The sequence below is a fragment of the Melospiza melodia genome, chromosome 1, assembly GCF_035770615.1.
Source record: "Melospiza melodia melodia isolate bMelMel2 chromosome 1, bMelMel2.pri, whole genome shotgun sequence".
NCBI classification, from domain to species: Eukaryota; Metazoa; Chordata; class Aves; order Passeriformes; family Passerellidae; genus Melospiza; species Melospiza melodia.
Genome location: NC_086194.1, coordinates 28,419,607 through 28,430,436, shown reverse-complemented (window position 1 = coordinate 28,430,436; position 10,830 = coordinate 28,419,607). Strand labels below are relative to the sequence as shown.

Sequence of the window (10,830 nt, the reverse complement as noted above, 5' to 3'; positions counted from 1 at the left end):
TGTATAGATGGATTTAATATGTGAAGGTATTTTCCCAGCTCCAGAATAATAATTGAAATGTTGGTAGTATAACCACTGCTGTTTGAAATATTGCTAGCACAGAGCAACAATGAAGGAAAGAAAAAACTGCTATTAAATATTTTTCTTTACTAAAGAACTATATAAATACTGTATAACTATTTAACATGTATAAAACTGCTGACATTTGCTGGAATTGTAATAGATAGGAAAAAACAAACAGACCTTGGACATCAGCACAAAGAAGGCTTTTCTTTGATAAATTTGTATCTCAGTTGATTTTCTGTGGTGGAAAAAAAAGTTACAAGTTCTGACTGAAGCTTCTGACTAAGTGTTTATGGGATGAAACATTCATTTAAGCCAGTTCTTTCCTAACAATCCATCTGCTTGCAACAGTTACTTATTTAAAAGCTATGCTTTGTTCTTCAGGCGCTGCATATATCCAAGAGGAAGTACCAGGACAGGAAGAAGCGCACAGCACTCAGTTCACAGAGTCAGAGTTAGCATATGGTTAATGAAATGCTTAAATGACAAATATAGTGCACTCAAACCTGCCATGAGAGCATTTCAAGGACAGTCACAAAATACAAAGCATTGAAGCTCCACTAATTTTCAGGGACTGGCCTGTTCCTGTGGCTGGCTGGAGCAGGGAGCCTGTGCCTGTGTGGTGTGCACAGCTGGGTCTTGGATGTGTTCCCACCATTTCTGGCAACAACTGAGAGGGGATGCCCATCCAATATACAGGGCTCTCTGTGAGAATGAGCAGGCTGTTGATCTGTAATAACTTTGTGTAAATCAAGTTAAGTGCACACCTTGAAGAGGAAATTCAGTTGCTCATCTCTCCTAAAAAGGCACAGCAGCAATAGAAACAGATTTCACAGAGATTGCACTGTATGGAAGTAGAATTTTATGGGAGATATGCCTAAGCTCCCAGGAGGGTTGTGAAAAATCTAAAGTCTCCGCTTTAGTGTATAATAATGTAGGTAGTACGGTGATAATGTCACAGCTCCTTGAGCCTGGTGCTGAGAGGCAACAGCTAAGAGAAGTCCCCACTGAGACAATGAAATAGACCACAAACAATTTGCTTGATGTTCTCCAACCACTGTTTGGTAATTTATCAGTGCTCCTAATAACAGGAGCTTGTGAGTGCTGCTTATAACTCCTGGTCACATACAGAACAAACAGTGTGGAATGTAACTACTCTCTGGCTTTCTGAAAGCATCTTTCTTACATGAGTGAAAAGAGAGACCTGCTGGCTCCCTAGATAGAGGGGAGGGGTTTATTTTTATTTTTTAAAGAAAGAAAGAATTCGTTATTCATTTTAGTAAGATAACTGAGCTCAAATGTAGTTGTAATATCTCCAGTGAGGTAATTAATTGATTAACAATGTTCCTGAAGTAAAACAACAAATACATGTTTTAACAGATAAATTAACTTGGTCTTTTTAAACCACAGAAGACTGATAAAACCTACTGAGCATCTGTGCAGTCCACGGGTCTCATTCTCTGCAATGCTTGCTTCACTTCCTACCACAAATCTTTCCCAAGCACTTCACTCTGGCCCTATAGTTGTGAGGCATTTGTGAGTTTTCAAAAACTGTGTCACTGGCTGGATCTTTAACCTGTCCTTTTTAGTCAACAGGCATCTGAAGTGCACAGTGAAATGTTTAATATGGCCCAGCAAAATAAAACATAAATTTGCACTCAGAATTATATATGACCCAATTCTTTGCTTGCAAAGAAGGTCATAGTTCTGAGCGGCTTTTCATTCAGAGGCTTCCCAGGCAGAGGGAGTTCTGAGCTAGGACTCACCTGTGTTTGCCCTATTCCAACACAACAGCACTCCCAAGTGTAGTACATGCAAACCCTGATATGGCAGGTCCTGCAGCTTTGCCAGCTCTGTGGCAACTGCATCCAGTCCCTGTGCATATTTGGATTTTGACCAATCTAGTAAATCTTGTTTTGAAGCAAGAGGGTGTTAAAAAATCAGCTTTCCAGGAGGGAATGGAAAAAGCAAATATTCCTTTGCTTTGATTTCTGGTATGAAAAGTAAACTTCAGTCAGCAGAATATGAATGAGAGCTAAGCATTCTAGAGTAGATTTTTCTCAAGCCCAGAGTTGTTTGGCTGCCAGTGATAAGAACTACAGAGTTTCAGTGCCTCCAAAGGAGCTCTTTCCCCCCAGGGCCATGGATAGTTTCACCAGCTAGCCTCAACTGTGGCATGAAGGTTTCAGTCTCTTCCACTGAGAAATGATGGGCACCTTATGCTTAAGTACTGGATATTTATTGTAGTTTCTAAAACTTGAGCCAAAAAAAAAAAAAAGAAAGATAATTCTTCTCAGTTACAAGAGCTTCAGTGTGAAATCTGAGCTTATTACAGTGTGCAATAGCAAAAAGAAAACCAACCCTTATCCTAGGGAGCTCCCAGGTTTGTATTTATGATTAGATGAAAAAGAGAAGAAGAAACAAACCAAAGAGAGGACGATGAAAGAATGGTTTCAGGGAAGACAAACACTGTGTGGGTGGGGAGGAGTAATTTCATCTCCTTGCTCAGCTGTAGTCTACATTTTTAAATCTTATCAGCTCACCGTGTCTTCTTTTTAAGTTAACAGCAAATCTAAAACTTACTTCAGTGAATGCAAGATTAGGCCTACTGCTTGCTAAATGTTAAAAGCTAAGTCACTTGAAAATTGATTTGAAAGCTAAACCTGGGGGTGTTAGGCAGAAAGCTTTCTTTCACATCCTAGGTTTCAATTCTTGGAGGGAAACAACAGTAAACTCACTTTGAAAACCTTATAAAACCTGTCCCTGCAAAATCGTTTTTGCTTTCCTCTCCCAGGGAATATGATTCAAACAAACCACATCATACATTCCAATTCCATAATATTGAAAAAGAGAAGCCTTTCAGAGAATTCAGCACAGCTTCTGCCACTAGAATTGTAAACTCTCATAAAACCCTGCCAAAATACTAATTTTTAAATGCACACTTTTTTAAGCCTTTTGCTGACATCACAGCATTTTATCAGAATGTATGTTTCCCGTTCTCTGGCTCTCATGGCCACACCACACTACTTAGCAGGCTTTAAACAAAGTAAGGAAGGCAAATAAACAAACTTGTGGAGGAACAGATTGTTTAGCTGAGATTTTAATTGAACTCCAGTGAATGGAGGCAACACTGCAAGAGGCAGTAGCTGAAGTGCTGCAAGGGTAAGCTCTGCAGTTTTCATCTCTCTGAAGCCTTCCTCTTCACCTCTGCCAGGACTGATCATAGAAGATTAGGTGTCCAAGCAGGACTTCTAGGGAGCAGAAACAGCAGTGGGATATTATGAACATAATCACTTTTTTTTTCTAATTGAATTATTTTATTCAAGGCCTTTCCACTGCTGGAAAAGAAAAATCAAACAAACAATACCTCCTTATGTAAGGAAAAAATAAGCATGGAGATACCATAAACAGAAAGAATCTATTCAAGCAAGTCTTCATGCTTTGAACATTTTGTATTTCAGACGGTATATGATAAATATATGATACATTCAGCACATGAGTAGATGCAATCCCAAACTGAATCTTCAGAGGAAGCATGAGAAAGCTTTAAAGAGGACAAATGGTTATATCCCTTCCTCCTGGTTTACTGATGGAAGGCCTCTGAAGCCATAGGTCATTGTGTGAAAGGCTGTTACTCAATCTGAGAGACTCTGCCTGCTGAGGGTCACTTAAAGAGCCCTGCCCTTCTGCTTAGGGACACCAATATCTGCACAGCCTTTCATCTCAGCACAACTGTAGAAACACGGATTTTCAAGTTAGCATCACTGCACTCCCTGCAAATCATTCATCTTTGAGTCCTTGCTGAGGACTGATTGAAGGCACAGCAGTCTGGCACATAAAGCATGTATGTGTTTCTGTGGTTTTCAGACCTGTGACAAGTCAGAGTTAAGATAAAACAAGAGCCATCAGCTGTCACTACAGAGGGCCTAACTCCAAGCTTTCACTGGGCCAGAGTGATGAAATTGTGTGAAATCAATAGCAGCAGCCAGCAGACATTTGTTGGAGAACAGAGACAACATTTAAATGCAAAACCAAAGCTTCAAAATGAACAAGAAATTTGGTAATCTTCATCCCTCCATCTGTAGTCAGTGAGCACTTTTTGTTTCTCGCAGTTCATACCCTTGACTGTGGACAGGACTTGTCGTGCTCAGTCTCTGGACTGAAGCCATGTGTGTTACCTAGTCTAATTCAATAATAATGAAAGAAAGATACAGTACATTATCAACACTCACAGTCCTTAAGTCAACCACAAAACACCACTTGCCAGAAACAAAATGAGCTGTACTGCAGAGAGGCCTCATGTTTTAACAACAGCAGCAGAAAAGTTTCAGGACATGGGAGATTAGACAAGATGCCATCCCTTTTAAAAACAAATCTTTTCTTTTTCCAAGTTGGAGTAAGAAGCACCTGAGGATTTCGCTATTTCTTTGTAAACACAGCAGATCCTTGTCTTTGCTTCATACTTACAATCCCCAGAGCAGTTGCTCCCATTCTGGAGAGGAATTTTTATGGACCTGATGCAAATACACCCGTAGTTACATCTTTCATGGAGTGTCAAGGCTGCAGAGGCGAGGATGAGAGATCTATTATAGCTTTATTGTGTTATACCATAAAAGCTTAAATTCTCAGTTGAGCTGGCCTCTGCCCTTCCCCTGCTGCCCTAATGCCACAGCTGGTGGAGCTGCAGCCATTCTTCAGCAGGTCTCTGAGGCATCACACTCATCTCATCTAATCCTGCTCTGAACAAGTCTCTGCAGCCTGGCACCAATAACCCAGGCCCTGTCTGGACTATGAGCAGCACCTACAAGATGAGAATGTTCAGAAGTGACTTGACTAGGTCAGGCATTGTACAAACACATGGTAAGAGACAGAGCAGCTTAAATAAACAGGGAAAGGATTGAGGAAATCCTCGTTTAATAGGTAGAGAATAGGACAGTAAATTCAGTGATTCACTTCACACAGACAACAGGAAATACAGGTACCAGAATCCCTGTCTGCTGCTTTGCATATCAGACAAGTTTTCATCACCTTTCCTCACACCATCTTAAAAAAAGATCACTTTGAGCTTCAGGAATTCACACATGGGATTATTTGGATGCTGAAGTGCATCTGCAGATGCTAGGATGGGACAGAGTCTGGCAGCAGAAGGCTGCCTGGGCCTATCCAGAAAGAGAGGAGGGGATTGTTAGTGGGCTTCTTGCCTGTTCTTGGTGGTAGGACATTCACTGCCACTTCTTACCCAGGTATAGTAGGAGAGTAGCTGGTTAGTGTTGGGAAGGACAGCAATCTTTGGTGCTGTCAGAGATCTGTGCAGCCCACTCAGCTGGTTACATGGAGACTCTGATGTGCTGCAAGACCCACTACAGGAAACCTGTGACCTTTCTGAGACACCTCTGTGAAAATCTAAGCCTCCAGGGAAATCTGCAATCTTCCAATCAGCAGTCTGTTTTAATCACAGTTGTTTCTGTAGCTGCTTGTTCTGTAGCAAGGGTATCAGACAACACAAAGCACGGTGAACTGTTGGGCAAGTGACACTAAAATCACCTGATTGCATCCAGCCTTGATGTTAGTATTGCCAAATGCTGGGAAATCACCCTGAGTCACCTCTGTGATATCTGCTGAAGAGCAGCAAGGAGAGCTGTGCTCTTCTAGCACCGTTAAGAGGCTTTTTTAAAGTAATCAAAGCATTGCTGCTGCGTGTGCCTCTGGGCCTTTCAGTGGGATACTGTTCAGATTGTTCCAGTCTCCCCTCCTTGCTTCATGCAGCTGATTTTTGAGGCAATGATCTGCAGTCTAACAAACAATAAAAATCAATGCTTCCACTTGATGCTTTCATTTCATGTGCACGGAGGCCCAAACTTCACTGCTGGCTGATTAAATGTGCTGGTAAAATGTACAGTGTTGTGGTTCTCGGTACACCCTTAACAACCCTTTGAGGAGAGAACACTCAGAGGGTGGAAGTGTGCATGTGTTTAAGAAGCCTGATACAGACTGTTTCACCTTCTGCTTGCTCCCCTGGAATAACTGCTATTATTAAAGAAAAAAACAGCTTACATATTCTGTTCTGTAGGGACAATTTTTCCCCCCTGAAAATGCAAATATGCTTCAATGTCAAGAGGAAAATGACAAGCAGAGGGAGAAAGGCCAAAATAATCATCTGTTAATTTTATGCTGTGTGGGCCTCCTAGTTCCCACTGGTCAGCCTTCTCCTCCTTGCACCTTGGAAGCTTTCACTGAAGTGAGTGCAGTAAATTCATTTTCAGCATAAGTTAATGGGCTAACAGGAAAAGAAGGTCAAAGTAACTTTAGGCCAGTCCAGAGAGGATGTAACTAGGCATCAAGGACATGAAGTAGATTAAAGATCTGATTGTGTTTTCAGAAGTTCCTTTGATTTTAGCATCTGAACTCCTAGCCGTAACAAGGGAAAAGGGTACTACTTCTTTATCTAAAGACAACATTATTGTCTTTAAAAAGAAAATGCAGGGATTTGTAGAGTCATCACAGCAAAGTATTATCTAGCTCTGGTTTTATTAGATAATAATTTTTTGGCATTTGGCATATACTTGCATTTGGCTCAATTAAGCCATAAAGGCAGAAATTCAGTGAGATGCTGCTAAAGCAGTTGTATCCTAAAGCAAAGTTTGAAGGTTTTTTTCTGAAACTTTCCTATAGAGAAGTCAATTCTGAAGAAGAATTTCAGTCCAAAAGAATAGCCTTGTTTGGGCTATTTTTTTTTTTCTTTTAAATTCTTTTATGCTCAGTAAAAATGAAGACTACAAGAAGATTACAAGATTAATAACAAGAAGTGTTCCTGTAGCCTATGAAGATGTCTAAAGATGTCTGAGAGCACCTCCTGCTATAGTTTAGTGAGCAAAACATTTTCTGTATGATTCCTCAATTATCCTGTGAGAGGGAACCATAATCTTACTGTCTACCACCTCCCATCACCAGCATTTTCTTGCTGCAGTTGAAGGCTGTATGAGTCTGCACTGGCAAGAAATCAAACCATTCAATTGAATTTAGCTGCATTTAACATAGTAATTGACAGCAGATCTAATTCTATATAGGCACTATGGTCAGAATGGGTATTTAGAACAATGATTCCAGAAGCTGACTCCTGTCCTGTGCATAATCTGTAGTTATACTCTAAGATTATGTTATTTGATGTAATATGGATAGTACATAGGACTATAATGTCCTGATGGTTCTAAGGATTTCTAACACCTTTCTGCTGCAATGAAATAAAGATGAAAAATGATGCTGTGTTTACAACCAATAGAACATGAATGCTTTCTGTTTGGTAATAGTATAATGAAACTCCTAAATCAGGGTCTAATTTGGCCATTGCAAGTAGAGTGAACATACTGTGTGATAATACTGCAAGACATAGCTTATTCTTGACTGAACTTGACTGTATACATATCTGCAAAATTTTTTCTATTATGAAAACAAGGCAGACAGGTTTGATATGTGTATTCATTAAGTTAGGTGCTTAAATATTTTCTTGGAAACAGCTTAATCTTTAACATTTCCAAGCACTCATAGTCCATCCTGTCTGTCCTCCCTCATTCTCTTCTTCTTCTCAAGGGAAAGAAATACATCTTTGTGTGTACTGCACATATATTATGAAAAATAAACTTCCTCACTGGCAAGCAAACCCAAGAACAATGTTGCAAGCAGCTGTTGTGCTTAAAGCCCAATGAAGAACACTGTTCCCTTATGAGTTCTCAATGCTCTTCTCAACATCAGCAATCAACATGCCAGAACAATGTATTACAAACTCAAAAGCCCAGGCCAGGAGACCACAAAGGCCCCTCTGTCTTGTGTGAGGGAACTGAAAAGAGGCTTTCACAGTGCTGGAGAATATGCTGGCAGACTGTGCCAGTTCAGAGCCCTCAGTGTCCCGGAAGATGTTTATGTGCAAGAAGGACAAATCTTGTCTAATCCTTGGTTCAGAAGCTACTATAACTGTTATTTTTTGAAAATGAGAAGAATCATATGTATGTGTTGAAGACAACAATCAGATAATTACAGGCTGCTCAGTGGCTGAGGCATTGAAAAGGTCTTTGTGCTCCTTTCAGCAGGAGAAGGACATCTTATCTACTCTCACAAATAAGAAGCAACATGTATCCTTTAAAAACAAACATAAACCTATTTCCTCTTATTTTATTAAGTAGTTATTTCTGTACTCAATTATTTTTGCAAGCAAAAAGTTAAAAAACCAGGGAGTTTGATTAACAACAATGGTGTTTTTTTTTAAAGATGAAAATAAAAACCTAATAACCACCCAGTTCTTTGATTTTCACTTAGGTTTGTAATTGTCAAGTTGGTGAGAAGAGTTAAGCCTCCATTGGGTAAAATGGCACCAAAGTCAAAACAAGTAACTTCTCACTGCACTGTTCATTTAAAAGGTTTTCAGGAAATCTTGCTAGATGCAGTGGAAGCACTCCCTACAATATGTCAGAGAGAGGAAGATCAGTTTGGCATATAGAATACTGGTTTTTATAACTTTATTTTAAATGAAATCACATTCAGATACAGCCCAGCTATATTAGCAGACATTTAAACAAATGCTTAAAGCTAACTCCTATAATTAATCTCTTAGCTTCACAATTCTTTTGTCATTGATATTATGAGCTCAGACTAAATTCGCTCTTTTGCATTACTCTGATTTAAAATCCCAAGCATGTTAAAAAATACAAAAACGTCTAAAATTTCACTTTCCAAACTAACTTATATAATAAAATAAGAATAATAAAACTGCTGAAATGCTGTCATTAAAAAGCCACACCAGTATGATTTACAGCTGTACAAATTGTTGTTTAAAACAAGCATTACTGGATAAGTGATCAAAGCAGCACTAAAGATCTGAAGAAGTTTTCCCATTGCCCTTAAATAGATTTTCTTCTGGCTAAGTTACAAATAAAAGCCACTTTGAAAACATACTTTTAAATTCACTAGAATAAAAAAAAGCTCAAGTAAGTGTGCCTGAGAAAAAAGAGAACGCCATATTCTATGGTGCATACTCACATTCCATATTCCCAGAAATGCTACCGACACAGGGGTTTCCCTGCTTTTGACATGCTTGATATTTGTCTAACACCTGCAGATAAAATTAGAAAGACATCCTGCACCTGACAAGGTGAACAGTCTGCATGCTGAAGAAGAACTGAGCACTGCTGGGTAAGGCAACTGAGGTGAAGAATGGCTTAAGAGCTATCTGGTTAAGGCAGAGGATGTGCTTTCAGAGCTGTTACTTCTGCTTCCACTTCAAAGCACTAGTGCACTACACCGTGTTTAAGAGCTTTAGTTAAAAAGACCTGGTGGAGCTGGAGCTGGTTCAGAGATAAATCTGAAGGAATTCATTACAATACTCTAGACTGTCCCTCAAAAATAACTTTGTCAATTTTGTATTCTGACAGTATTCAGTCTAAAGCTCCACACATATATGTATTAACAGGGTAAACAAACATGTTAAGCACAGCTGTCTCCAAATATCCATCCATTATTTGGCCCCTGTGAGCTACAACTCCCACTGTGGATCAGATATTATCTGAAACTTTCAATGAGTGTAGCAATATATGGGCCTAATAATTAAATCAGGTGCAGTCTTTTCCTTGAAATGGATAGTTTCATTTCTCTCTCAGGCCAAATTCTGCACACTATTATTTTGACCTTAATGTAAAGGAATTTCTGTGGCATTAGTTTGGATTTTTAAGTGGAGACAGAATTTGGTCCATTTTAGCACATTAAAATAAACTGATCCACAGCTTCTCTTTAAAAGAATCGGGAGATTAAAGAAAATGTATTTCTTTCTTTTACAATTAAAGATTGGTAGCATTTTCTGTATTTACTACTAGAAGAGCCCCACTCACCCCATTTGGCCAGTTTACAATTATCATTTATCCTTCCCAGTGCTAAGAATTTCTAGGTTATTCACAGAAATACATCAAAGCTCAGGAAAGTGTAACAACAGATGCATCATATTGTTGCATAAGCTTATGCTTAAAAATACTAGAAAGTGGCTGGGCTCTGGTCATTCTTTGGCTTGAAGCTGCAGTCTCCTTGGAGAGATCAGTTCTTCCATCTGTTAGAGTCCCAAGCCAGGAACCAGCCTGTGAATGTGGGGGGTTCATGCCCTTGCTTCACAATGACAATGGGGGTGCCCTTATCTCTGCCAGAAGGATCTGTTTCAATATAGCGTTTGGCTAAAAACAGAGAGGAAATAACACATGGAATGATTAGTTAATTCCTTTGGTATAAAAAATACATTAAAAGCCACAGTGAAAGAACACAGGGCTGCTATAATACAGTATTCAATTAATTATTTCAAAGGCAATGAGATGATCAGGTAAAGGCTGATTTTTCCCAGCTGGCACTGAAGGAATTTTCCATGAAGTTGAAACAGAGGGATTGCTTTTCTGAGCAGTTTGTTGCCATACAGCTGGGTTTTGGCTCTTAAACAGCAGAAACCATTTGCTGGTGCTGTAAGGATGCACAAGCTTCGTTCCCAATTTGTCCCTGTAAAGCCAGTGAGTGGAGTTTCCCTTGATGACATCTCAACATGACATCAATACACATGGAAACACAGCCAGGTAACCCCAGCTGCTCCAGGGAAACACATGCAAGGGTTTTCAGCATGAACTTTGTCAGAATAGCTCAGCTATATTAAGTCACACCAGGGATGACATGTGATTTTGCAAGGAGGTGCATGCCACATAAGTTGTCTTGATTTGTTCTGTTTGTTCTGTAATTGGAATTTCCTCC

At 39.5% G+C, this 10,830-nt stretch overlaps 1 protein-coding gene across 3 annotated transcripts in view; it reads right to left on the bottom strand.

The window, feature by feature from the left end:
* Nucleotides 1-8,559: 8,559 nt before the first annotated feature.
* Nucleotides 8,560-10,830, bottom strand: part of SCIN (scinderin) — a 61,141-nt gene continuing 58,870 nt past the window's right edge. For all 3 annotated transcript variants that reach the window (XM_063152218.1, XM_063152211.1, XM_063152200.1), the window contains one exon: nucleotides 8,560-10,271. In XM_063152218.1, coding sequence (XP_063008288.1) covers nucleotides 10,138-10,271 — 134 coding nt within the window. In that variant the 3' untranslated portion in view covers nucleotides 8,560-10,137. The remainder of the gene's footprint in view (nucleotides 10,272-10,830) is intronic.